Genomic DNA, 27,214 nt, shown 5'->3' with positions numbered 1-27,214 from the left:
CATGTGTGTGGGGCTGGTAAGCACTTTATCGGTGTCGGTGTCGGTGCCGATATAATAGCGAGCTATTATGATCACTCGATGGATGAATTCCTATCCTTACACACACATCCCTAAGAACCGACCAGACTAAGTAGAGTAGCGAGATTACGGTTGAGACGAGTACCACTGTACCACTGTACCAGCTCTTCCTTGCGAGTTGCGAGGTTTGAGGTTTGAGGGATGGTATATATCTTGCGGAGTTTTGTGAATGTTTGGAGTCTGGAGTCTGGACAGGAAGGATGGATGGATGGATGACGCCGGATGGGGCTGTGGCTGTGGTTCTTAGGGGAAAAGGAGGGATGGGAGGGCGGACCATGGATGTGGCCACTGAACGATCGTCGGAGCCAGAAGAACTGGCGGGGACATCTCCCCCTCCCCACTGCATGCTCGCCCCAGCCGGGAGATCAGGAACAGGAAGAGGAACAAGAACGCGGAATCCGGGGTGAACTTGAGGAGTGATGCCCCGTGGCGCTGCGTGTGGAGAGCGGCAGCCCAAGCCCTTCCTTCCGCTTTGCTTCTGCCTCTCTCGGAGATACTTCCTTCCTTCCTTCTCGTTCAGCCTGATGCCATGCATGTGAGGGGGAGGAGCTGGGCTGGCTGGGCTGGCTCGGCTGGGCTGGCTTCCGCCCGCCTGAAGGCTGACGACGAAAATACCGCGGGATAACCAGGAATAGCTAGGAATAGGTCTCAGTACCTGAATATGGCCATGGCTTGTTTAGGTACTATGTGGCATCTACATCTGGCCCTCCTCCTCCTGAGCTAGCTGGGCTGGCAGCGGATGGCCATGGCATGCTTACATGATACCGGTACATCATACGGGTGTGTTCTTACGGTAGGTATCACGATGCTTTGTGTGAATCAAGCTCGGCTGTGGATCAAGCTCGTTTGTGGGACGGGCTACGGCCTTCAGGTCGTATCTGCTCCATAGAGTAGGCAGGATGCTCGGCTGAGAAGGGCTGAGATCTTGATTCCTGATCGCTTGTTTGCCTCCTCCTACTTCCTATTCTTCATAGTACTGGTAAATATAGAGTGCGACCTCTACGGATCATAACCCGCGTACTCTACTCTAGGTATCCTGCCTGCCGTCAGGAGTCTGACGAGAGATCGCTCGCTCGGGAACGGAACTTGGAAGTGCGGGCGGGTGAAGACGAGTGATATACGATGCCCTGTCGTACCTATGCAGAATAGTGAGTACGAGTCTCCGGTCGCGGAGACAGAGGGTTGGTCGCCCAAGCTGATACCAGCCACTCGTGCATCTCCCCACAATGGCCTCGCGGACCAACGACTCACGAGGGATCCATCGCCCAGCGACCCGGGTACTCTGAGTACACAATTCTGCGCGCGCGGCAAATAGAATCGCGTCCACTCCACTCTTCTGCAGTGCAGGTTATTGAAAGAGCACATACTGCATCATCATCGCGAAATGGAGGTTATCCACTGGCTGACGTCCATATGCCCCCATATCACGCCGCCACGATTGGGCCGACTGTGCAGAGTAGAGAGGTGGAGTGCTGGGTTGGTTGCTGGTTGCTTCTTCTTCTTCTTCGCCTCGCAAGAAATTAAAATGAGTGCGAATGCAGGAACCAGGAACCATAACGAGCGCTGGCTGCACCCACCCCTGTCATGCCGGGTCCGCTCCGCTAACTAACTAGAGTACCTAGAGTAGCATGGAGGCATGGAGGGAGACGGGGGGAGACGAGGGAGGGAGGTGGACGAGGGGGAGGAGAGGAAGGAAGGAAGGAGCGAGGAGATCAGAGCACTCACACTCACACATAGAGTACACACCACCACCACCACCACCACCACCACGCACGCTCTCTTCGCTCGCTTCTCCTGTTTGCAAGCTACAGTGCTACCTACACTCACCACACTCCTTCACCATTCAGCCAGTCAGCCAGCCAGCCAGCCAGCCCAGCGATAGAAAAGTTCCGATTAGACAGTTCGTTCGGGTACCCCGTCATTCATAGTCGCTCCTTAGTCCAGTGCAGTCCAGTGCAGTCCAGCACAGTGCAGTTCTTTCAGCTTCCAGCAGTCAGCATAAACGACGATAACACGAACCGGCAAAATACAATACAAAACCTGGGGAGGGACGGACGGACCGAGGGACGGACGAACGCGGTCGATGACGGCCAGTACCTCCAGTATTAAGAACAACAACAAGGATCGCCATGCAGTTTTGATTGCGGCTTCGACTTCGACTTCGACATCTCGTCCACAACCACAACCACAGCCACAGCAAGTCACCATGAGCAGGAGAGGAGGAGGAGGGGGATGGGGAGGAGGGGGTAGGAGGAGCAAGAGGAGGGGCGGGATCGGGGTCGTCGGCGCGATGGGAATGGCCGTGATACTGTTGCCGGCGTCGTCGTTGGCTGCTGCCGCATGCATACCGCTCGCCGGATCGACAATGTGCTCTGCCTTTGGGAAGTCGCAGATTTCGACGGGGGACGCACTTACGGGTCAATTGTGAGATTGGATCGAGCCCGAGTGCAGAGGAGAGGGATTCTGATTTGTGGATGTGTTACAGCCCATTCCTGAGATTTGTCTCCAACCTTACCCACTTCGATGAAAAGTTCGAGACCTTCACGAAAGAGGAATACGTTACGAGCAAGTTAGTTGATGCCTTGCGGAGTGATGAGGGGGGACGGGTTTGCTGATTGCCGCCGGCGAGGATAGGTTTGGACTACTGTTCGGATGCGACAATGTCACGACGTCGTTACCGAATACGGACGAGTACTATGCTCGCTTCACGTCGACGGTTCTCTGCTCGAGGATGATACAAGACTCGAGGACGGACTGCGGGCTGACGGACGAAACTGCTAAGCCGCTCTGTGCCGAATCTTGTGTATGTTTTTGTGTCCCGTGATTCGATGTGGGTTCCGCGTCTGATGATTTGTGTAGGCCCAGTTCGGGAGGAGTGAACAGATGATCGTGTCGAACCCAGACACGTGCTCGAACGCAAGGGACGATGCCTTCAGCATCGTCTTCTCCGATTACACAATCTGCTCGCCCCCCGATTCTCTGGATCAGTCTTGTATCCTGGGGTCCGACAACGAGTATGAGAATTGTGGTTTCAGGTATGCTGGTTCGGTACATGCTACGGGGCGATCGTCGCTAATTTCCATGCGAAGGGATAATCTCTTGGGATTGTGTCTGTATTGCGCCGAAAATTCGCCGAATTCTACGGATACTTGCTGTTATTCCTCGGGCGCCGAAACGAAATGCGCTGGGCTGGTTCTGCCAACGTTTACGAACCTGCCGCCAATCACCACAGCCACCACGACAACGACAGCAACATCGACGTCTTCAGCCTCGGGTAGTGACGACGATGAGTTGAGCGGCGGCGTCATTGCGGGGATCACAATTGGAGCGTTGGTCGGTGTGGGGTTTCTCGTGTTCGCGTTGCTCTTCTGGTGGAGGCGTCGGAACCGGTACGGAAATCAAACTCCCATCTTCAATCACCCCGCGCGTGGACCACCGTCCATGACCTTCACCACGGTGGGCCCAGTACAAACCGGCCACGGGTACGAAGCGCTTACTGGAAGTCGCGTCGCCCGCATGTCGGCTCTTGAGGAGAGCACTTCTCGGATCGATATTGCTTCTTCAGCCGGTAGCGCGGCACCACCGCACATCTCGCGCGCAATCATTGGCGCTGAATCATCCTCGTCGTCCGAATTCGGACTCCAGGACAGCCCAATATCCCGTCGGGATCGATCGCCACAGCATAGACCGCTGCATCCCCCGCCGCGTGGACGGAATGCGTCGTTGTCCAGCTCGTCGGTCCTCATGTCTGAGGGAGGCCTGACATCCCTGGTTGCATCGAGTGAGAAGGGATCGAGACGGTTTTCGGGCTCGACTTCGGAACAGCTGCCGTACTTTAGGGATTACTACTCTAACGAAGATATCCATCCCGGCGATAAGGTCTCTGTGCTGTGGGCGTATGCACCGCGCGCGCCGGATGAATTCGAGCTCGAGCGGGGTGATATGTTGAAGGTGGTTGGAATTTGGGATGATGGTGAGTTATATTGTTTTGTCTGAGGATGTGGGGGGTTTACTGACGTTTCTAGGCTGGGCAACCGGAATTTTCCTCCCCGACCGCGCCGAAGACGCGTCCCGGCGACGACGCGAAATGCGGGACAGCGGAGTGTCGGCATCGCACTCGCACCGCCGCGGCGGGTCATCGCACGGCTCGCACCGCCGCGACCCATCCTCTCCCGACGTCGACGGCGAGATCAAAGCGTTCCCGCTCGTCTGCGTCTGTCTTCCCGACCACTGGCAGAAAACGATCGAGAATGAAGTGGCACCTGAGTATGAATCCTCCTCCTCCCAGCGCAGCCAGAACCTCGACGACAGTCACTATGGCGATCCGCGAGCTGAAGCATACCCAGGTCGCCGCCTCGGTGAAAAGAGCTCCAGTCGGTTCAAGGATGATCTGAACGTACCGCGACGTTAACCTTAACCTTAACCGGACACCTTTTTTCTTCTTTTTTCTATTCACTTTTTTTTTTCTCTCGCTTTTTCGCTTTTTCGCTTTTGCGCGCAATCGTTTTTCTCAAACTAATGATTTTTCTGTTTCTAATGACGGTGTTTTCCCTTTCGCTTTCGCTTTTCGTTTCGGCCTCTGTGAATATTCCACCTGCTCTGCTCCTTTGGTTTTTTTATGGAGTTTTATATTGTTTTCTTCATTACTCCCCTCCTCCCCTTGGTTCCCATTCATTCATTCTTATTCTCTTCTCTTCTTTCTGATGGGATGGGATGGGATTGGCCGGCTTTTTTTCTGTTTTTTTATGTCATCCTGTTTGAGCGAGCTGCTGGAGGCGCTGCCGATTTTTCATGGATGGTTTTTTTGACGGTGATGGTGATGGTGATTGAGGGGGTTATGTGCATTTTTTTTTTCTTCTTTCAATACCCCATGTGCGCAGGGTGGCAGGGTGGGAGGTTGTGGTTGTGGTTGTGGTTGTATTTGATTTTTATGGGCTGGTTATTAATTGCCTTCAGTTTTTCTTTCTTTCTTTCTGACGCGGCTGCTTCTGCTGTTGTGGAGTGCGTGTTTATACCCCTTCTTTCTGTGTTCTTTGCTTGGGGAATGTTGGGATTGGGCGGGTTGGGGATTTGGGTGTGTTGGGCAGGTTGGGGATTTGGGCGGGTTGCTGAAATTCTGTTCCGTGGAAATAGTTCGTGGTGGGGAGCGTGGTGGGGAGCGTTGGTGTAGACTTGGAAGATGAAGATGTGGCTTGAATGAGGGCTTGAATGGGGGACTCAAACTCGAACTGTAGTGGTATCTGGAATAACATTGGGTTGGCTGGCCGTTACGGTGGATAGAGAAAGAATGGGGAACTTAGGAAGTGCCAGCGGGAATTGAGGAAGTTGAGGAGGCTGAATACATAATGCATATGTACAAGATTTTGAGCGTGAGCTGCTGCTTATACACACCTGCAGAATCGAAAGTCAAAAGTCGATGTCATCACGATTCACCACCCCGCATTCCACTAGGGCACTCCTGTAGGGCAGACTTTCCACCAACTCTCAACTCTCCACCTCTGCAACTCAATTCCACTCACCACCCACGGCCCACCCACCGCCCGCCCCCCAGATCGCACCCCCTCCCCCCCCCCTCACCACCACCACCGCCACCACCAGCACCAGCACCAGCACACCATGCCCCCAAAAAAATACCACACCCACTCCAAGCGGCGCCAAGTCCCCACGACCTCGGCCGAGTTCTTCAGCGCCGCAATCGAGTACGAAGAAGCCGGCGACCGGTGGAGCGCCGGCGACGCCAAAAAGGCGCTGCGCTTCTGGGTGCGCGCTGCGGAGGCGTATGAGAGCTCTCTCAACCTGGCACTGGATTTTGACGCGGCGTATAATCTTGCGCGGGTAAGGTTTAGGATTGCTGAAGTTGAGGGGGGGGTGGGGGAGGGGGTGGGGGGTGGGGTGGGAAAAAAAGAGTGGCAGGGTGTGCTACAGGCGCACTATCGTGCGCTGGAGTTGGCCAGGGACGGGGGCGGCAGGGTCGATGTCTTGTTTAATACTGCGCAGGTGCATACGGCTGTTGCGGAGGTGCTGGAGAGGGGGGGTAGCGGGGATGGGGGGGAGGCGGGGGAGGCGGTCGCGCATCTGCTCAAGGCGAGGGATATGTTCGCTGAGTGTTTAAGATGGCAGAGGGGGGTGTTTGAGAGCTACAGTGAGCCTGCGCTGGTTGGGCAGGGGATGGGGATGAGGATGGGGATTGGGATGGGGGCGGGGGACGGGACGGGGGAGGATGAGGATGAGGATATGGAGATGGGCGGGGTGGAGCTGGGCGAGGAGAGGAGGGAGGAGGGGGAGGAGTACGCGGTTATCCAAGAGCCTGTGACAGAGGGCGTGATTGCGGACACCCTCGTGGAACTGCTAAAGACGCTGAGCACACTGCTACCGCTGCTGCCCGATCCGCGCAAAGCAGCTGCATCAGCGTCGGAGCTGTTACAACAACTCCACTTACTGCACGCCTCCCTCCCCTCGCGGCAAACCGAGCTCTCCATCGCCTCGGCAGTCACACAATGCGCGATCGCCGAATCTGCGCACCGCGTCTCGCCCTCCCCCTCCAGCCTCAGCACCTGGGAATCCACCCTAACCAGCGCCTTCTCACCCACCTGGCCGTGGCCGCACTCCCCAGAAGCGCTCTGCGCGAAATCAGACTGCCACATATCCCTCGCTTCGACGGTCCCCGCCGCGGCCTGGCGACACTACGCCCTGTCTTCGCAGGCCCTTGCCGCAGCCGCCAGCCTCGACGGCGGGAAGACCGCGCGGATACATGTGGCGCGCGGCGATACGGAGCTGCTTCGCAGCCGGACTGAGGCGTGTACTCCCGAGACCAGAGCGGTGCTGCGCAGGAATGCGGGCGTGTTTTATCGTGGGGCGGTCAGGCTCGTGGGCGAGAGGGAGGGTAAGACAAAGAGGGAGGCGGAGGTGAAGGAGTTGGCCGTTAGGGTCGAGGATGGGGTGGAAGAGGCGGGCGGGATTAGGGAGGGGGATAGAGGCGCGAGGGAGGTGCTCGAGGAGGCGGTTGAGGAGGGGGTTTTCTTGCCGGGGATCTGGAGTATGGTTACGCGGAAGGCGGAAGAGGTATATACACCCGGCGAGGGCTTGTAGATAGTTGGAGCTGCGGATCTAGATCAACTGGCTGAATCGCTGGACAAGGACACATCTCGATGAGATGGTTACCTCATTGCCGTCGAAAGCAGGACGTAAATCGTAAATCGTACATTCATCCACGGATCTGGGCGGGAGATCGACATGTGGGCTGTCTTAGGGTATGTCCACACGGCGTTCACGGCACCTCTTCTTCGCTCCGCTAGTTAGCTGTACATAGGCGTCCGGGGGTCTCCCAGCTGGATTCGGGCTGTTCCTGGGTAGCTGAGCTCCGGCTCGGCCGGCAATTTCCCGCAGAGCTCTAAATTGAACCTTGCGATTAGGGTGTCAGGGTGATAGATATACGCACTCATCCGCAGTCTTCCGGACCCGCAACGTTATTTCCCGATTAAGCGGATTCTCCGCTGTAATGACGTCGCTGGCCGTTGTGTAGAGTACAGTGTCCTACAGTCCACAGGCCCCGAAACCCGTAGTCTACAGAGCCCATGGCCCTGATCGTGATACCACTTTGAAGTCAATTGGGTACCTACCTGGCAGAGCACATGCGCCGGTAAAACTCCGAGCTCGGGTGGCGATGGCGGATCGATGGCGGATGAGAGCGGGAAGGTACATCCATGATCCATCACGTCGGCCAGCAGTGTGTCGTGTAGATTGTCTCCCCCATTCCGTAGAAGAGGATATAAACCCGCCCCCTCCTGCTCTCCAGACTTCCACTCACCAGCCAGCAGCGCATCAACTTCTTTACACACTCATCAACACCACTACCAATCCATCAACAATGAAGTTCACTACCCTCCTCCTCTCCGCCATCGTCCTCCTCGCGCCCTCGGCCGTGCACGCCGACGACACGCCGGCCCTGTTCGACCTAAGCAGCAGCACCGACGGCCTCGACGGTCTGGTCTGGAACAACGTGATGTTCTCCGGCGGCAACGCCTATGTCGGCAACGTGAAATACGCTTCGTCCTCAGAGCCTCTGCTGCGTATGTCCCCCCTGCCCCTCCCCTCCTCTGTCTCTTATCTAACAGGCCAACGCATATAGTATCCGGCGGCTCCCCCAGCTACGGTATCTCCTTCACGTCGTTCCACGCGACGCCGACGGGGTGGCGCACACTGTACGTATTCGCGAACGCGAGCGCGCCGCTGGCGTTTACGACGCCGCACTCTGCGTCGATCCCTGCGGGCGCGCAGACAGTTGGCTTCGGCAGCTGGGACGGGAAGTTTCAGCTCGACACTGGCAGCGGGCCCGCTGAGATGTGGGTCGCCTGTAAGTCCCCCGAGACGGAGGCGTCGGGAAGTTGGAAGATCAATTGGGATGGAAATGGTACCCTGGCGAAGACGGAGGGGTGCAGTAGGGTTAGTTTGACTGTTGGTAAGGCGACGGAGTGTAGGTATCCTCAGAGCGCGTAGAGCTCGTTGAGGGGGGAGTGTGAGTGGGAGTTTTGTTGGTGAGGTGGTATGGAGGTGGGACGCGGTGGATGGGAATGCAGTGCGGAGGTGGCTGGTATGAGAGCCATCAATATACTAGTAATGCTGTAACAACCCAAAGTTCAAACGCCGTAAATGATGTGAAATGTACAAACATCCGTTCCATCCCATTCACTCGCCCGGATCCATCTCGGCCAACGGGTTTGCATGTATGGTGACGCGCTGTATGCGCACCGGCACCTTGGGGCGATTCTTCTTATCGACCTTGACCTCCTCGATCTTATTGAGCGTCGTATCCGCATACTCGATGACCTATCACACATTAACACCCAACCTCCTAAGACACCCACATCCACCCCGCCCCTTTTCCACTCACCTTCGCAAAAACCGTATTCCTCCCATCCAGATGTACCTGTGGGGCATAACAAACAAAAAACTGACTGCCATTGGTCCCCTCGCCCTTATTCGCCATACTAACCACCCCCCTCGCGTTATGCCTCAGTGCGGGGGATATCTCGTCTTCGAACAATCCTCCCCAGATGCTCTTCCCGCCCTTTCCGGTCTTGAGCTCGCCGTCCCCTGTCTGCACGATGAACCCAGCGAGGTTCCGGTGGAAAGGCACGTCGTCGTAGTAACCGGAGGCGCACAGCGCGAGAAAGTTCTCGCACGTCTTGGGACATGCTTCGCAGTATAGCTCGAGCTTGAGGGGGCCGTGGGTTGTGTGTAGTGTTACCGACATCGTGAGGAAGGGTGGTGAGGGGTGGTGGAGGGGTGCTGGTGTTGATGCTGGTAGTGATGCGTGCGGGGAGTAGGATGTGGGACGACGTGACGGAGCTTCGTGAGGGACGCGTGGGAGGTGCAATGGACGGGTTGCCAAGGAGGGCGTAAAATTGCAGGCATGTCCTGTGCTACTATACTATTAGTAACTACTCTAACACGTGCTGCTTGTGCGACTATCAATCATGAAGGCGCACTCGAGAAGTACAGTCAAGTAGTGCATTGTCTAATCGTCCGAAAACGAAGTCTCGGTCTAGTGGCCTCGTAATGGTACCGATTTGTTGGAAGACAAGTAGCTAAACCGTAAGCCAGTCGGAGATTACAGACTGTGGTCACTGCTGGGCGTAACATGGGTTTGCCGGATGGGGTGTTTATGGGGAGTAGGCATCGATGTGCCGCAATATTCAGAAGCTCATGGATACATATTGGAGAGGGTTAAGCAAGATCATGAAGGCGCACTCGACAACCACAGTCAAGCAGTGCATTGTCTAATCGTCCGGAAAGGAACTCCCGGACTTGTGACCTCGTCAAGGTACAGATTTGTTGGAAGACCAGTCACCAGTCGCTAAATTTTAAGCCAGTCGGCAGTTATAGACTGGGGTCCCTGTTGTGCGTAAATGGGTTTGCCGGATAGAGTGTTTATAGGCAATGATGTGCTGGAATATTGAGGGGCTAGAGGCCATACATTGGAGAGGGTTACGCAAACGCACAAAGGCGCAATCAACAGCTACAATCAGGCGCTGCATTGTCTAATCGTCCGAAAAGGAACTCTCGGTCTTGTGCCCTCGTCAAGGTACTGGTCTTTTGGAAGACCAGTAGCTAAAGCTTAAGCAAGTCGTAGATCACAGACGGCGGTCCCTGTTGTGCGTAAAATGGTTTGGCCGGATGGCGTGTTTATGGGCAACAATGTGCCGGAATATTGAGATGCTCAAGGCCATATATTGGAGACGGTTAAGCAGCCAGCCAGAGAGCTCGTGGAGTGCGGAAGATACGAGATAAGCAGCCAGAGCCTCGTGGTCCGGCGAACGAGAGAGGGCTTTACCACGAGTGACTTCGCAAGCTGGAGTGTAGGCCTCAACCGTGTCCGTCACGAAAAACACGTCGCAACCAGCCCACACAGCGAAAAACGTAGCCCACACCGAGCCCACTAACCCTGACAAATTCGACCGATTAAGCTCGTTCCTTCCGACTTCTTCATAGTTCACTACCAACCAACGACGACTCGACGAGCTCAAACAATACAATCAAAAGGCAATCATCATTTTTCTGAATTATTAATGCAGTAGGTATCGTGGATGAGCTGACTGGATACTGGATAAGTCCCCGTTGCCGGCGTGCAGGTTTTCATCACCGAAGACACCGAGATAGATCTTTGAGTCGGTCGGCTTTGCAGCTTTTGGCTCTCATTGTTGATCAACAAGAACGTACTACGCAGGTGTGTACTCTCTCTCTCTCTCTTTCTCACACTCCACATGTCGCTTCCGGACATGTGGTAGTGTTGTATCAAAACTGACCGAATAAGCCAGTGTTCATCCAGTCCGAAGTTCCATCAGCCGAATCTCGTTCAGTCACTCGTGAGATTTTTGAGTCGGTCTTACAGCTTTCGATCCTCCTCGTGGATCAACAAGAACATACTACGCAGGTGTGTACTCTCTCTCCTTTCTCTCTCTCTTCACTGGTCTCTTCCAGACCAGTTACAGTGTTGTATCAAAACTGACCGAATAAGCCTGTGATCTTTTGGTTCCGATTTCCATCAGCCGAATCTCGTTCACTCACTCGAGTAGAAAAGTTCTCAACCACCAGCAACGTAAGTACATTACCAAACCCACCATTTCATCTCTTCTTCGAGATGGCGTCACATTATGGATGGGCTGACAGGTCACAGAATACGACGAAAAGACGACTTCAAGCTTCTGACACCAGTCCAACAGAAAGCGCCCGCGATGTCCGACAACGACACCGACAGCGACAACCAATTTGTCCGCTACCAAGAAGAAGCAGAAGATTTCGCCGCCGTCTCCCAGAACCAAACGCGCATCTGCCGTGGAATGGGCACAGAGGTCAAAGAGAGTATTGAAGAATACGTCGATACGTTCCAGGAAGTCTTGAGTACCTTCCAAGGAATGGTGGGGGCCAACGACACCGAGAAATGCCTGGTGCTGCAATGGAACGCTTTCAAATCTGAGCTTCTCCGCATCATGGGCGAGAAGATATGCGTTGCTCTCGACGACACTAGGAGTGATCTATACAAGGAATCGAAGCTGCGGGATCTGGATCAGAAGACTGTGGATGTGCAGGAGCAGATCAGGAAGATCGAGAAGCAGCTCGAGCTCATCAGGACTAGCAAGAAACAGGAGAAGGAGGAGAATCAAGAACATCCGCCCAAAGAGAAGGAGCAGGTTGAGAATTACGAACAGCCGCCGACCGAGGAACAGGAAAATGTCGACAATTCCGGACAGCCGCTCGCTGAGGATGTCAAGAACCTTTAGGTTTTCATCTGATACGTCCCGACTCCCGAGGATGTCACGAACGATTTGGGGTTCACCTGATGCGTCTATAGATCAAGTGTTCTGCTGGGATAACAATGTCACTGGGTTTCGACGGTTGAATAAGTGCTCCACATTGATCTTCTCCATCATCCAAACTGTGATCCCCGTCCATCGTAGATTCGTAATTTCGTATTGTCTTCTGGGCAAGTATCAGGGCTCACTGCTCTTCTCCCACTCGCTCCACACGTCGTGAGAAAAACATCACAGCCCTTCCACCCTAATACCTAGGTTGTTAGCATCTCCCCTGTCCGTAAAATCGGCGACCTGGTAGGTACTTACTCTATAAGTAGGGCGATTCACACGTCCTCACTCGTGGATCTTCGTCAATGAGGGGACGGCTCCAAACCAGCTACAAGAGAGGAAGAGCAATATGTAGACTTCTGCAGTGCGTTTTGACTCCGCGGAAAACAGTGGTAACATGCAGACGGCCCGAGACGGGGGAGAGCAGTGTGCTGCGGCATGCAGTATCACTCGCTGACAACCGCCAATCGGGAGCATGGTTTGCAAAAGATTGAGATAATTTATACAGGCCATATGCGACAACAAATTGATGTTTGCTCTCTCCAATTGATGTTTTCTCTCTCTCAAAGGATTGAATCAAACCGAGACGCTACTGGCGTTGTTTGTAGCGCTCGTGGTGAAGGGTAACGGCAAACCGAAGCCAAACCGAAGCCAAACCGAAGCCAAGCCAAGCCGCGCCGCACCGCACATTTTCACCGCCACTAGTCCGCACCGAAATTTTCACCGGTAGTTGAGCCGCGCCGGCCCAAGTATAAAAGTCCCTTTCTCCCCCAACTTTCAAACCTCATGCGATTTTACTTCATAGTGAGTACCCCCCAACAGCCACCTCCATTTCCGCGCCTCCACCACCAAACAGAGTACTAACCCCCACATCAGGGATCATTTCTATAGTAAATCGTCTCATCTGAACTCTTTACAAGAGCCACAGAATCTCCAACCTGGACGATGATCTATTTCCTCGCGGCCCCAGAGTGAAGCCTGTTTTGCCGGTCCTTAGGGACGGGTGGGTGATGATCTCAACCTGAGTTCCCGTATACTGTGCTTTCGAGTGCGGTGGGGACGAGGGTGGGCGGCGATGGAGGTCTGACAGGCGGTGCTCTTTTTCTTTTCTTTTTCATCTGCTGCTAGGCTTTCTTTCAAAAGAGAAAGGCGTGGGGTTGAGGAAAGAGATTTGGATAGTAGAGTAGCGGGGAAAGATGGGGGGTGGAGTGAGTGAGGTTAAGAATAGGATATATCTATAATCTTACACAGACGATGGCCAAACATTTCATGAACCCCGAGATCCGTCTTTTCCATGTGCTTGAAACCGAATCATCGTGACCGCCGAGTGATACATAAATATACTAGTATGTACGCACATCTGTCAGAAGCAGCGTCACGTTTCGCCCGCCCAAAGTCATCCCAAGCATGGGCTCTATGTATGAAAGCCAGCGCGCATGTACCGTATGTACCTCCCGGTGTCTTCACATTTCGCCACCGGTTTAGATACCTACTTCCCACCCATCCATCGCATCAATCCATCTCCACATCCCACTCGGCCGGCAGTTGAGTTGCATTTAACCATTGGAGCGAACAAATCCACACAATCTGGCTGATATGGCTGTTTGGGTTAGTTCTGTATGTACATACCGTACGTGACGATCTGCAAAATCTGCAGCGGTTTTCTGTCGCACGTGGAACTCACAGCAGCCAGCAGCAGCCAGCAGCGACGGCAGTAGTTAGCAACGGGAAGAATATCCAACGTGGTGGTGGTGGTGGGGGGGGGATGCTTGACTTCTTCGCATGTGGTAGCACAAGACTTCTTTGCAAGGGGGCGATGGGCTAGGCCTTACTCTACCGTACTCGGGAGTGCATAAGTTCAGGGTCCAAAGTTCAAAGTTCAAACCCACATCGACTGCCTACCTGCCTGTCTGCCTATGGACTGCCCGATGAGCGATTTCCGAGCGTGTCGGCTTGTGGCTCCGGTGGAGTGGAGGATTGTGGATGCCTCGTCGACGTTTGTGGCCAATGGCCTTACGAGCTGCCCTGACGGCGACAATTCACAGGTGTCGATCGGCGGCGGGTTCTTCGGCGCGGGGAGCGGTGAAAAGTGACTGCGTGAATGTGCGCCGATGCCGGTCCGAAGCTGTATGTACAATACCTACTCTAGGTGGAGCTGTCCACTCATGACATCGCCATGTGGCTGGTTGACGGGTGATCACCGACCAAGGCTGTGAGTAGGTAGATGGTCAACAGGAGGAGGAGGTGGGACGGCCCAGTCTACGGAGTCTCGGGTTCCCATGGTAAGCCGTTCCTACCGCGCCGTCCAGAGGCGGCGAGGAACGAGAAACCCACAATCCCGCAGAACCACTGAAGTCTGGCCTTTAACCACTCGTCCGCGCTGTCGACGGTGGCAGGCGCGGTCACGACCGCGCACTCGTGCCAAGCAGCTGCTCCCTCCAGATGTGGCGCTAACCTCGTACGGGACGAATACCGAATGATGAACGGAAAAAAGCACCGCTAACGAACCATCTAGGTAGCTAGCCCTGGAGAGGGCCGACTGGACATATCAAACTTATGCAAGCCACCACAGATCACAATCTGGCGTGTGGGTGGCCTGTTTTCCTGGTGTCTCTTACGAATCGGAATCAATCAGATGTGTTGCAGTATTCCGTCTGTCCTCCGCCGCTGCCATAGTATGATATGTACCCTCGGTGGTATATATGCGACGGGCAGTCGCGGGTAGGTGACGCTACTATAGAGGCAGGAGCATAGAGCTGTGGTGGGTCGGTCGGCGATCTAGAGCGCCCATGGACTTGGAGCGGCTCCACTCGATTTTCCACGCACAGAATCCCATGCCTCTGCAGTATCAGATTCAGAAACCCGATGTCGATGATGGGGCTACGATATGTGCGGTACTCTACATAGTTGAAGGTGGCCAGACAGGGCCCCTAGATAGGGATAAGGATAGGGAAAAATGCCCAGGTTATCGTTATCGTATGTAGTGTGCGTCTCGCCTCTTTGTCTGCCTTGTTGGTTGCCGTTTCAGTTTCGTGTCCAGACTCCACTCCAGAGTTCTCATGTATACTTAGTACACAGGTATGCTCCCTATGAATCCACGGAGAAGAATTTGGGGCTCGTCGGTCTCGATCGTCCGGAGTGGTTGGCCGTCCACTGCAGCCATCGTTAGTTATGCTGCAGGCCTCAAGCCTCAAGCCTCAAACATCAGAGCTCAGGCCTCAGGCCTCAGGTTCGGAGTAATGGGTGGCATGGTTCTTGACACTGGGGAATCCCCTTTCGAACATACACAAGGCGAACCGTACTGTAGCAGAATCCCTAGAGTATGTTTCTGACAGCCGCCTGAGTATTAGAGCTCCTTCTTCTTTCCGATCACCAGAGCGGCGCGGGCGGTGGCAGATTATGACAACTGTGCACGCGTTATGCAGCAATGGGGAAGATTCCGTACCTGTATGATTCAGTACATAAATCGTGCTGGATTTCCAGTAGCAGTCGCGGCATGGCCGTAAGGTTCGGATTTGAAGAAGGGCCTAGTGAATGGTTTGATAGGTTCATGCATTCCGCAGAACGAAGCCTTTGGTACCCAGCCGTTCTGGCCCCACAGGCCGGCTAGTCCAGAGCGGGTACTCTACATGTAGACAGGTTCCCGTGGACATCCGCCCGCCTCACACATAGATTTGAGAACGTGAACCGCACCACCACCACCACCGCCGACCCGCCGCCACCACCACCACTACGGTTACAAAAGCACTGGGTATGGATGCTGAACCAATGGGCTGCGTAGTGGCGGTCCACCCTTCTCGGAGACGAGATCTACAACCTGTTTGTGGACGAGGCGCGTATCAATCTATGTCTCACTCCACAGGAGGGAGTCCACAACGAGACATGCATATCCCCACCAGCAAATTACCGCTGGGTTCACCGGGCACTTCTCAAAACGTGCTGAGCTTCGCCCCCTCCGTAGTGTGGTGCGGGGCATGGCGAGAATCGGATCCATCACAAATAGTTCGTTGGCGGGGGGAGGTGTGGTGGTGGGGGAGAGGGGGAGGGGGAAGGGACGAACGAGTCCCGCCCGATCCGGGGATGTGTCCAGCCGGATACGACGGTTCCGCCGGACATCGATCGGCCATCAAGCAGCAGTTGCTTCGACGAGGGAGGGAATCCCACTGGTTCGTTCGCCCACGCGGAGCCTCCAGGTCGGTCGAGAACATTTGCTCTGCGTCTCTACGTTTCTTGGGAGCTGGCTGCAGGCAGCTAAAAGCGTACAGCGGACATGTGTGCGCCAGGCGGGGCCAGTTCGGAATCCGCTCGAGCCTTTCCCCTCTGCACTGTAAATCCCCTCCGTTCTCTGCAAATCCCCTCCGTTCTCTGCAAATCCCCCTCCGTACGGCAAATCCCCTTCCCCTTTCCCCTCGCCAAACCTTCCCTGTCCGGCCTGCCAACGAAAAAAAGCGAGCTGAATAGTCCCTAGGAGCAGTAAGGGCGTTTTCGGCAATCTGGTGCACTCCTCCATCTCAGCTCGAAATTCCTCCGCTCCACCGCTCCACCGCCCCACCCCCCCACCCCCCATCTTCTTTCGTCACTCACTCAGTCAGTCAGTCGAAAGCGTGGCAATTGTGCGATTATCCGTGGGTAGCGGGCAAATCCTTCCTCATACTGCCCTCCTCCTTCCCCTTCCACAAGTTCGGGCGCGCCCCACAGACGAGTTACGGCCCATCAGTCGCCATCTCGGCCATTCCCCGCCCCCACCCCATCCGACACTATGGCCGAACCACACATTTTCCCCACACCGTTCGTGGTCTCTCCGATAGGCGAGCACACGCACACGCTCATCCTTCTCCATGGCCGAGGTGACAGCGGGCCCTCGTTCGGCTCGGGCCTGTACATCGCCACCCCCTCCAGCGGGTTTAGCCTGCCGTCGCTGTACCCAGGCCTCAAATTCATGTTCCCGACCACGGCGGTGCGCTACTCGACCACGTTCAGGGAGGACATGAACGAGTGGTTCGACACGGCGTCGCTCACCTTCCCCGAGGAGCAGGGCCACCTGCAGCGAGAGGGCTTGCGGGAAGCTGTGATCCACCTCTCGGCCCTGATCGAGGCCGAGGTGCGCAACGGTATCCCGCACGACCATATCATCGTCGGAGGCATCAGCCAGGGCTGCGCAACCGCCCTGCACGTGCTCCTTGCGCTCGGCCATCAGCTCGGCGGCTTCGTGGGGATGAGCGGGTGGTTACCGTTTGCCAGCAACATCCGGGAGATCTGCGGACTCGGGTCCGGCGCCGGACTGAGGGCGTCAGCGGCAAGGCCGAATGATACCGACGACGATAGTGAGAGCGAGGAGGAGTATGAGGAGGAAGAGGAGGAGGAGGATGAGAAGGCCGGGGGCGCCGAGGCCGATCATATCGATGCTGTTCTGAAGATGCAGTGGGGATCGGGCCGGAAACTCCGATATCCCACGCCGTCCGCTGCGAAGCAGGTGGAGGCGTTGGCGTTCGTGAGGGAGAATTTGTCGATGCCGCCGCCGCCGTCGGGGGTCTCGCCGCTGAATGCTCTCAAGACCCCGTGTTTCCTCGCCCATGGCGATGAGGACGAGACTGTGGACTACAAGCTGGGAAGGAATATATACAGTGCGCTCCGACACGGACTAGGGATGGACGTTACGTGGAAACGATACAAGGAGTTTGGACATTGGTACAAGGTTCGTTGCTGTCCGGTCTCGTCCTCACCGCTTCCTGTTGTACCCGATGTATCCCCCTCCATATGGATGTGGGGCGAAGAACGAGAGAGAAAGAGAGAGATGATGATAATGATGATGACTGATGAGATTTCCTCGTAATCAGGAGCCAGACGAGATCGATGATATTGTGGAATTCTTGGGTGAAAAGTGCGGGCTTATCCCTCAATGAATCGACGGGAACGGTGCGGGCCGGGCCGGGCGCCGAGCGGGGCGAGTGGACTTCATTTTGACGTATGACCAATCAGAGTGGGGGAAAAGTTTTCGGCAAGCAACGGGCGGGAGTTAGTATCGACAATGGGGGCGATGGATTGAACGATGGAGGGGACAGGGCGGTGATGTACAGGAAAGAGTTGTCCTATTTACTTAGAGCATACTTCGGTTCGGTCGGGAGGTTTCATGTTGGTGCTTGCGTCTATTTTTTTTCCTGGTATGTACTTACATCGTTTTGGAGTGTTCTCCCATAATCAGACATGGCGATGTCAAGTGCCAAAGCGGCGACAGACCGGCAACGGGCCGGCGACATCATCGCCGACACTCGCCCGCTCTTACCCGCTCTTGCCCGCCCGCCCTCCCCCTAGCATTTTATTCGGCCTCCCACCAGCTTAAAATATCCTCCCTCCCTCTCGACATCCGTCTTTTACCCGACTCCACTGCGAACAACACCAACCACAGGATACGACAGAGGGCACAACTACGAGAAATACCGGCTGCAGAAGCGCGGGCATCTGCAGACTGCAGCTCCACACGTTGCGTTGGAAACAGTCTTAGACAGAAGTGCCACACGACATAGCAAGCGACATACGACATACGAACAGGATATACCTACGAGAAGAAGAAGGTATCTAGGTAAGTGGGCGAGTGATGGACTGGTGGACGGGTGGGTGGGTGGGTGTGGCATATCTATATAGTGGGGCTGATAAATTTCGCAGAGAACGGGAGGAAATACGACATACGAGCTAGCAGTTCTTCCAACATACCTACCATACCGTCTTTGCGAAGGAGAAGGTAAAGACGTTGTGACAGGTGTGTAGGGTGAATCGATCCAGGAAGACAGGGCGCCCGTCTGATCAATCGCCGGCCAGAAGAAGTTCACGAAGAGGGGTCTTTCACACTACCCAAAGCTCGACGACGACAAGACCATAGGTGGGTAAATCCAACTCGCGGAAAACGACTAGTAGTATCAGAATTTGACAGATGACCGGGAAAGCCACCAGGAGAGCTCGGAGACTTCCCTATATCTCAGACTTCGGACCCGAAAAGACACAGCACAAGTTCATTGCTCAAGGTGAGTCGGTACTACATGTCTCGCAGGTTTTGCGAGTCTTCAGAAGCTCAGATCAGGTAGACTAACGGCCCCGTTCAGGTCCCCTTCCTCATCACGAAGAAGCTCACCGACCTGTCCAGCTTCTCCAACTCACTCGAGCAGAACCCGCACCATCACCCAGCCTCCTCTCAAGTTTCCATCAGCAGTCTTCTTCCCTCCCCCCTCACCAAGCAGCCATGTCTGTCTCCGGCATATTCCGCTACTACCCGCTGCGGTCGCCCAAGCCCTCCGAGATCGCAAAGATGGACTTCACAGAGCTTCTATCGCACATCACGTCGCGCAAGCTGACACGTCGGGGCTCACAATTCATATTCCAGGCGCTATGCCAGCGTGCGACGGTGCCGCTGCTGTCGCTCGCGGAGCTGCACGAGTGCATCCGTGCGCTGCATGTGCGCCTCAAAGTGAAAAAGAAGAAGGACCCCAGATTCATCGACGATAAGTGCAAGAATAGCGAGGATGAGCGCTTGGATGATGAGGAGTGCGTGCTCATCGGCGGTGAGGAGTGGTGGGGTTAGTATGTGCATCCCGTGCGTGTGTTTTTCTTGGTGGGTGGGGTGCGTGGGTGGGGGTGCGTGGAGAGCAAGGCTAAGGTGCGCGGTGATACTAGATGCCCGCCCCGTTGACGAGGAGAAGGCGAGGAGGGAGATGGCGGTGCGCAGGACGAGGGTGCTGGCGTGGCTGCAAAAGTTGGATGAGAAGGAACCGGTGCCGGAGGGAATTGATTTCTGGTTTTACTTGGCTCTGAGGGAGAGAGAGAAGCCGAATGAAGCTGGATAGGTACCTACCGTATCCGTACTACTACCTATGGCTTTGGGCATTCGATTTTCCTTACCTGCTTACTTACATACCTATACCCTTGAGCTCCGTGTGCCGATGGTTTGAGTGGTTGGCTATACTCCCTATATAGTAGGTAGTAATCATCGTTCACTTGTGCTTGAATCCTCAACTTCAACTTTTGGTGGAACTCGGGGTTCCTGTTCGCTCTGAATCTGGGTGTTCCCCCCCCCCCCCCAGATTTTGGTGGAGAGAATACAAGCTCAAGTTACTGTACATACTTCAGGACTTACATGGGTTCGTTTCTTTGGCGGATGGCTTGCGCCTGATGGCTCAGAGCATAAGCAGGGTAGGTACCTTCACACACCCACACAGTAGAGGTCTCGCCCGTGAATATGGGAATATCGAATCAAATCAACCTAGGCTACTGATTTAGACCTGTATCGACGGGGCGCCGGAGAACCGCAGCCCAAACATAGCGAATCTGTTGCCCAGCTGGCGAGGAATCCGTCTCGGATTTTCGGGCCAATTCACCCGCTCTATGAGCGGTTACAATCACGTGAAGGAATATCACAGCAACTTCCGCCTCGCCTGGCAATTTCCCGTGTCATTCATTAATCATATTCCCCCCTCCCCAGCATATCCTAACGGTGTACCCCCTCCACAAGTTCCAAAATTTCTCCCAACCCCATCGGCCTCCACATCTCCTTGTCCTTACGGTCCTGGCACCACACAACGTCGCCACGGAAGTAACATACCACGCCTCCAGCACCACTCGCGCTCGCCGTAATCCTGAATAGCGGGCTCCCGCTTCCATCGTGTGCCTTCCGTAGTGGAATGAGCAGAACATTGTGTTCCGCACACCAGTCCTCGACCACGTCTCTGAATGTTGTTTCCTTCAGCTCGCCTGGGGGTTGTGGCTTGAGCGGTGGCGGGACTTCCTTGGTGGTAGTGCGGGAGGACTTGACAAGACCGGCGGCGGGCATGGGCAGTTCTTTGGCTGCGCGGTCGCCAAGGTCAAGAGCATCGTTCACCATGTCTAGTCCTTTCCGGAAGCCTTCAATGACAGCGGGAGAAGCGCGGACGTCCGCAGGGAAGACATCCTGCCAGAAGAGGTACCACTGCTGAACTTCGGTAAAGACCGGGTCGGCGGTGAGCCACTGGTGTAGGATGGATAGCCACTTCGGGAAAAATTCTGCGTCCATGAGGCGGCCGAGGGTGGAAGGTTTGAAGAAGTCGGACCATTTAAAGACGTCTTCGAGTGGCTGGAGGATCTGGTCGGCGGGGTTTATTTCGAAGTCGGCGCGAAGGCGCACGGCGAGGCGTGGTAGGAGGTGGCGGATTAGGATTTGCTCCAGCTTGTCCGTGCCGAAGACTTCCTTCCACGCTTCAAGACCTTCGATTGTGCCGCGAGAAAGATCCCATGTGTCGAGGATCACGCCAAATTTGGTGCGCATTTCACGGAGGATCTCGTCCATGTTGTGCCCACCTAGATATGGCAGCCATTGAAACACCCAGATGTGGGGAGGCGGTGTTCGTTTCTTCTTTTGGAGACGGGGATTCCATGCGGTCACGGCAGCGCGGAGTTTCGGGAAGATGATCTGGCCGAGGATGTTGGACTGTATGTAAGATGGGATTACAGAACTCCAAATATCGAGGAGGGATATGACCGGTGCCGGCTTGTGGACATCCCACTCGTTGTTGATGACTGCACGCACTTTAGGGAGCCACAGAGTCAAAATCATGCTCTCGTATGGTGTTGCGTATTTGCTGCGTTCAATAAACCCGTTCTTGGAATACTCGTATTCAAGATCTTCTCTCGAACGGATAGCAAAGACTCTGCTTAAACGGCGGAAATAGTCTCGATACATGAAAGGATCCTTGAGAGGTTGCCAATCTGCTAGCTCTGCTTTGAACTGCAAAACAGTTAGTATTGGATTAGATAGGGGAATGGAAAGAATGAACGTACCAATGGATGCAACGCGGAAACAGCTAGGTCGGACAAGTCGTGACTTTCAATCTCGTTCTTGAACTCTACCTGTAGCATTTCAAGCTGAACCACAAGTGCCTCTATAGCCTCGGACCCGGCTGTTCGCTGCAGCGACAAGGCTTGCAGTGTCTTCGCAATGTTGACCATGTCGTCCAGCCGTTTCAACTCGGCAACCTGCGCATCAATCTCAGCACCAAGTCGCGATTCCTCCTTATCGATGAATGCTTTTCGATCTTGTAGTCCCTTCCACTCCCCTGCGAAGCTTTCCAAGTCTCTCCTTGCCATCTTTGCGAGTTTCGTGTTCTCGTCGTCCATCGACGGCGCCTGCACCATGAGTCCAGTAGCCGACGACAAAAGCTTCTGCTCTTTGCCGGTGAAATCGATGATGTTTTTCAGCGATGATGGAATCTCCAAGCCCTCAACACTCGCCGAAATCTCTTCTGCCGTCTTAAACCTCGTCTTCTCCTTCCTGATCCTCAACGGTGTCGAGCTGGGTGTGGTTTCGGTAGACCCAGCATGCTTCTTCCTCCGTGCCTTCTTCTTCTCTTCCTCGCTGTCCGACAAGATCTCTCCTCGCAGAAGAGCTGCCCTCCGAGCCTCTTTCTTCTCCTGCTCTGACATTTCCCTGACCGCACCGACACCAACACCCTGAGGTCTCACTTTGGGTGCTACCGGCTCGAGTCGACCCTGACCGGCCTTTCCGAGACCTTCCCCCGTCTTGTAGCCCATCTTTGCCATCATCCTTGCGGCAAAACTGTTAGGATTCACAGCGAGTATCCCATCGGAGTCATTTCCACGACCTTTGCCTTTGCTCTTCCGTCCGGTTGGATCTGGTGTGCCAAACGCGCTAGGGCGTACAACAGGGGGTGCTTCGTAAGATGGCGCTGCTGGATTGAACTTAGGAGTCGCAGCCCGTGCTGCTGCTGAGGAGGAAACGAATCCTCTACCGAAAGGCGCCGGGTTCTGTAGTGTGCTACTGGTAGCTTCGGGCGTGGAAGCACCCGGCCGGAAGCCTAGACCCGAGTGCGCGTCGATGGACCGAGGGGTAGAGGTTCCCGAAGCCGCCGCCGATTCGCCGCTAGATCCCGCACCGGCATCGAGACCTCTGTTATGCTTGCTGAATGCGCGGCCGCCCAGACCGAGCCGTGGTCGGTCCTGTGGTACGAAATAGTCTTCTTCCATCATGTCTTCATCCTGCGTCGCCGCCGGTTGGAAGCTCGGGGGCACAAAATGATTCCCTCTGGCACCCAGTCCCAACGTCGGTCGCTCGTCCTCTTCCTCTTCCTCTTCTTCCTCCGTAGCTTTTGCCCCCGAAAACCCCAGCCCGCTACTAGTCTTCACTCTCGCCTCCTCTTCATAGTCAATCTCCTCATCATCATCCTCCTCCTCAACGTTCTGCCCAGCACTAACGAAGCCCATTCCACGACTTCTTAAATTCTTCGATTTCCACGCGCCGCCCCTTCCGGGCCTCTCATCCTCACTCTCACTGCCAAACACTCCGAGTGCCACCGCCTCTCGCGCTTCCTTCCCCGTCCGTCGCCGTTTGTGTCGGTGGCCACCGCGACCGGCAAATTGATTTGCTTCATCTTGTTCGTCCTGGGTCGCGCCGGGGAGAAGGACCTCGTCTTCGTCGCCGCTGCCGCTGTCGGAGTCGGATGCGTACTCGTCCAGAAAAGTCTTTCGTCTGCCCATTATGCTGTCGTCACGCGTTGGGTCGTGGGTGTTGCTTGCTGTTGGCGTTGACGTGTTTTGTGAGCAGGGCGAAGGAGCTTGACGACAGTTGCATCGATCGGTTGGCGCTAGACAGTTTTTAGCGTAGCCCGTTGACACCAATAACGACAACGTTGAGCTTCTCTGTTCTTCCACAATTCACCACCAACAATTCACGAACAACCTACGAGATGTCCTACCGCCAACACGACGTCGAAGACCGTACCTCTCGCAAACGTACGCGCTCGAGCTCCCCCCCACCATGGCGTAAAGAAAAAGAAGCGCATCGGTCGTCGCGGCCCGACGAAGCCAGCGGCGGTGGTGACGACGACCGTCGTCGGCACGATCGGAACATGAAAGAGCAGACACGACTCAACGCTCTACAGGAAGCAGAGCAGGCACGTCAGTGGGTTCAGCAGGAGGATGTGTTTGTACTTAAGCAGGCAAAGAAGAAGGCGGAGATTCGGGTGAAGGAGGGCCGTGCGAAGCCGATTGACTGGCTTGCGGTGAATCTGCGCGTCATTGATGATACGGAACGGAATCCGCTTGAAGATGAGATCCCAGACGATGATCTAGATGTCGTTGATCCGGAGAGTATACTGGAAAACCTGGGGGAGAAGGAGCTCGCAGAGTTGCAGACGGATATCGAGGCGTACATTTCGCTCGAGACCAACCGGGTTAATAATGAGTTCTGGAGGGTGGGGTTATTCTACATGCGCGGGTTCGTGGCAGAGGAACGCTGACGATATATTCAGACTATGAAGATCCTATGCGCCGACCGCCGCTCGAAGCTGAGTAGCGTCAACCCGGACGGAAACCGTGCAGTCGGTTCGGTTGCAAGCGACGTCGACAAGCTTCTCGGCAGCAAAACGCTCTCGGAACTCGAAACACTAGAGGAACAGATTGTGAAGAAACTCAATTCCAATGAGCCTATCGACGTCGACTACTGGAATGAGCTTCTGCGCAGCTTGCGCATCTGGAAAGCTAAAGCTAGTCTCAAGAACGTCTACTCACGCGTCATCGCTAACCGCCTTGCAATATTGCGGAAACAGCAGCAGGAAGAGGCGGAGACGGTACGCCAGAAGTTAGAAGCAATTCTCGGGCCAAAAGACGTGGTCGAGGAAGGAAGCGAGAACCCAAACACCGAGAAGGCATACCGCGACGCGCCTCTCGTGCTCTACTCCCGCGAGATGGATCCAGAGCCTTTGCTGAAGCTCCGGTACGAAGACAAAGGCTTCGAGGTTATGGATGAGAAAGAATTTCTCGCCTCGATAACGGCGAAGCGAAAGAAGATCCACAAAATGGGCTATGTCCCGCACAAGCCTCGCCCGCAAGACAAGGTTGTGTCCACCAAATCTCTCTGGCCTACATCTCCCTCGAAGCCCGAGTCCTCAACAGCAGTCGCCCCTACCTCACGCTTCGCAGCAGTTTTTAACGATGATTTCTCGCAAGCCACCAAGGCACTCTATGAGCGAGAAGTTGCTCGCGGCGTCTCCGACAACGAAGAGATCTTTACCGGCGAGGAAGAAGTGTCCACCGCCAAACCCGCCTGGGCGGACAAATACCGCCCCCGCAAGCCCCGCTACTTCAACCGCGTGCAGATGGGCTACGAATGGAACAAATACAATCAGACACACTACGACCACGACAACCCACCGCCCAAGGTCGTCCAGGGGTACAAATTCAATATCTTCTACCCAGATCTCATCGACAAATCGAAGGCGCCAACCTACCGGATCGAGCGAGAAGGAGGGAGGAAGCGTGGGCAAAGCTTTGCGCCCGCGGGTGAAGAGGATACGTGTCTCATCCGCTTCATTGCCGGTCCGCCGTACGAAGACATCGCGTTTCGGATCGTGGATAAGGAGTGGGATTACTCTGCGAAGCGGGAGCGCGGGTTTAAGAGTAGCTTCGAGAAAGGGATTCTCCAGCTGCATTTCCAGCTCAAGAAGATTTACTACCGCAAATGAGGAGGGGCCAGTAGGGGTTTGGTTGGACTTTCCTTGGTGTTGTTGGGCGTGTTTTAGTTGTTTTCTTGTATGAATTGAATGAATGAAGAGAGAGAGAAGGGGAGAGGGAGCTTCGTGATATTCGTATGTATCGCTAGAGGTCGCATTAGGTGACGGCAACAGATCTTCTTGCCGGCCAAGCGATGTTCATTGGTCATTGGTCACTGGTCACTGCTATACTCAGAAAGTGTATGTACCGTATAACTAACTAGAACCAGAGGGAGCAGTGGACTCTAAGCGCTGTGGCGTGGACGAAAATCGCATATTGAACTGCGAGCCTTTTTGTCTCAGGTGGTGAGTTGCTGCAGAAATCTATTGGTCGATTGGGTACCAATCAGTCGGAACACGTATCTGGGTCTGTAAGTACGCCGTGTATTCTTTCTCAGCCCTTCAATCGTTTGGACGTGCGGGGTGATTCACAGTCTCCATCTATCCCAAAAGCCTCATTCTTACAACCAACAGCACCCCTACAATCAAGACAACAATGCCAAAGGAAATAGGCCTCAGGCTCCGAAGATCGATTCTCTGCTGCTCTAGGCCACCGTCGACGGATCTTGCAGGCACCGGCCCCAACTCCCGCATCGCGCAAGCATCCAGTGGGAATACTACAAGGTGGGTGGCGCGTCATGTCGCAATGCTACAGGGAAACTAATGGGTTTTCTACGTTGTTATCTTGAAGCCCAGGTGCGGCTACGACTCCGAATACCGTGGCGCAAGCGGTGGATCCTCAAAGCAGTGCACCTCCCCTCGCAACACCTTTGGTCCCGCGAGTTCTTCCTGCGCCGTATTGTGGGTCTCCGAGTGGCTCTACACCTCCGCCTCAAAAAACTGCTGCTCCGACAGGTCCACCGGGTATTGGATCCCGAACAACCTCACCCGCCTTGCAAACCCGGGATGACGCCCCCTACGCCCTGGCCGCACTACTTGATCATACGGACCCTGCGGATGATATATTCCGCGAGGAGCTCCAGCGACACAACGACGAGCTCAGTGCTGCCCAGAGAACCGCTTTCCTTGGTGCTTCAGCCGTCGAGTTGCTTGGTGTGGTCCAGGACCTCAATCAGCAGCACCACACTGACAGCGTCCTCCGTGAGCCCATCATCAAGGCCCAGCGCTTTTTACAGGCGACGGATGGCTACCTGAAGGTACTGGCGGTTCCGGCGCAGTTCAGCCAGGTCGCGCAAGTGGTAGTTGGCGGGCTCAAGATCTTTATCGATGTATGTTGTTGCCTGGCGGTGCGATAGTATGGTATTCATGAAATGCTGATACAAGGCCGGCGGTGGTAGATTGGAACGAGGTATGCGGGGTTCTTTGATAAGCTAGCAGAGACGATTTCCTTGATGAGTGAGAATCTGGAGTACCTATCGCGTTACGGCAAACTCTACAGCGGGTATTCAGAGGTGAAAACGGTGAGACTATTCTTCTCTTTCGCGTGTGGATGTGCTGATTGATGGTGTAGGCACTTCGCGACGCGTACGGGGATCTCATCATGTTTTTCAAGACTGCTTGCGGGATATTCGTGAAGGAGGACGGAACGTTGAATGGTATGTTATGCACGGGATATCTACCGGAAAAAGAACTAAGCACAACGTGATAGACAAGATATCGGCCAGGGTATTTTTCAAACAGTTGTCGAGCCCACTGGAGGACACGTTCGACGAAATCAATAAGCGCTTCAACGAGCATATAATGAAGATCGAGAAGACGGCAAACATTATGGAGAAGGGGAGGCAGCTG

At 54.9% G+C, this 27,214-nt stretch overlaps 9 protein-coding genes across 9 annotated transcripts; 7 read left to right on the top strand and 2 right to left on the bottom strand.

The window, feature by feature from the left end:
* Window positions 1–2,241: 2,241 nt before the first annotated feature.
* On the top strand, window positions 2,242–4,173 carry BZA05DRAFT_405346 (uncharacterized protein). Its single transcript, XM_051484403.1, has 5 exons — window positions 2,242–2,502; window positions 2,564–2,647; window positions 2,713–2,881; window positions 2,938–3,113; window positions 3,168–4,173. The coding sequence occupies exons 1-5, from the start codon at window positions 2,285–2,287 to the stop codon at window positions 4,072–4,074; spliced, it is 1,554 nt and encodes a 517-aa protein (XP_051337405.1). The 5' UTR covers window positions 2,242–2,284; the 3' UTR covers window positions 4,075–4,173.
* A 1,459-nt stretch (window positions 4,174–5,632) lies between these two features.
* Window positions 5,633–7,167, top strand: BZA05DRAFT_475813 (uncharacterized protein; the record flags this gene model as incomplete). The annotated part of the gene is made up of 2 exons (XM_051488213.1): window positions 5,633–5,913; window positions 5,992–7,167. The coding sequence occupies exons 1-2, from the start codon at window positions 5,695–5,697 to the stop codon at window positions 7,165–7,167; spliced, it is 1,395 nt and encodes a 464-aa protein (XP_051337404.1). The 5' UTR covers window positions 5,633–5,694.
* A 359-nt stretch (window positions 7,168–7,526) lies between these two features.
* Window positions 7,527–8,656, top strand: BZA05DRAFT_126975 (uncharacterized protein). Its single transcript, XM_051478748.1, has 3 exons — window positions 7,527–7,834; window positions 7,896–8,147; window positions 8,207–8,656. The coding sequence occupies exons 2-3, from the start codon at window positions 7,946–7,948 to the stop codon at window positions 8,572–8,574; spliced, it is 570 nt and encodes a 189-aa protein (XP_051337403.1). The 5' UTR covers window positions 7,527–7,834; window positions 7,896–7,945; the 3' UTR covers window positions 8,575–8,656.
* Window positions 8,657–8,763: 107 nt separating this feature from the next.
* BZA05DRAFT_447074 (cyclophilin-like domain-containing protein) lies at window positions 8,764–9,331 on the bottom strand (the record flags this gene model as incomplete). Its single annotated transcript, XM_051487132.1, has 2 exons — window positions 8,764–8,904; window positions 8,969–9,331. 2 exons carry the CDS (start codon window positions 9,329–9,331, stop codon window positions 8,764–8,766), a joined length of 504 nt encoding a protein of 167 aa, XP_051337402.1.
* Window positions 9,332–10,841: 1,510 nt separating this feature from the next.
* BZA05DRAFT_420639 (uncharacterized protein) lies at window positions 10,842–11,858 on the top strand (the record flags this gene model as incomplete). The annotated part of the gene is made up of 4 exons (XM_051485653.1): window positions 10,842–10,861; window positions 10,907–11,011; window positions 11,154–11,176; window positions 11,248–11,858. 4 exons carry the CDS (start codon window positions 10,842–10,844, stop codon window positions 11,856–11,858), a joined length of 759 nt encoding a protein of 252 aa, XP_051337401.1.
* Window positions 11,859–15,508: 3,650 nt separating this feature from the next.
* BZA05DRAFT_126733 (uncharacterized protein) lies at window positions 15,509–16,549 on the top strand. Its single transcript, XM_051478747.1, has one exon. It carries the CDS (start codon window positions 15,693–15,695, stop codon window positions 16,398–16,400), a length of 708 nt encoding a protein of 235 aa, XP_051337400.1. The 5' UTR covers window positions 15,509–15,692; the 3' UTR covers window positions 16,401–16,549.
* Window positions 16,550–16,698: 149 nt separating this feature from the next.
* Window positions 16,699–17,842, top strand: BZA05DRAFT_426621 (putative acyl-protein thioesterase 1,2; the record flags this gene model as incomplete). The annotated part of the gene is made up of 3 exons (XM_051486020.1): window positions 16,699–17,346; window positions 17,413–17,634; window positions 17,777–17,842. The coding sequence occupies 3 exons, from the start codon at window positions 16,699–16,701 to the stop codon at window positions 17,840–17,842; spliced, it is 936 nt and encodes a 311-aa protein (XP_051337399.1).
* A 2,517-nt stretch (window positions 17,843–20,359) lies between these two features.
* On the bottom strand, window positions 20,360–23,563 carry BZA05DRAFT_376782 (GC-rich sequence DNA-binding factor-like protein-domain-containing protein). The gene is made up of 2 exons (XM_051481825.1): window positions 21,741–23,563; window positions 20,360–21,687 (listed from the first exon to the last, which is right to left on the bottom strand). The coding sequence occupies exons 1-2, from the start codon at window positions 23,451–23,453 to the stop codon at window positions 20,416–20,418; spliced, it is 2,985 nt and encodes a 994-aa protein (XP_051337398.1). The 5' UTR covers window positions 23,454–23,563; the 3' UTR covers window positions 20,360–20,415.
* BZA05DRAFT_356720 (mid region of cactin-domain-containing protein) lies at window positions 23,564–25,822 on the top strand. Its single transcript, XM_051481417.1, has 2 exons — window positions 23,564–24,169; window positions 24,227–25,822. The coding sequence occupies exons 1-2, from the start codon at window positions 23,663–23,665 to the stop codon at window positions 25,436–25,438; spliced, it is 1,719 nt and encodes a 572-aa protein (XP_051337397.1). The 5' UTR covers window positions 23,564–23,662; the 3' UTR covers window positions 25,439–25,822.
* Window positions 25,823–27,214: the final 1,392 nt, after the last annotated feature.

This window comes from Tricharina praecox, assembly GCF_024521635.1.
Source record: "Tricharina praecox strain CBS 144465 chromosome Unknown BZA05scaffold_21, whole genome shotgun sequence".
Taxonomy (NCBI): Eukaryota; Fungi; Ascomycota; class Pezizomycetes; order Pezizales; family Pyronemataceae; genus Tricharina; species Tricharina praecox.
The sequence above is the reverse complement of the archived record's forward strand: the minus strand, read 5'-3'. Positions and strand labels throughout refer to the sequence as shown.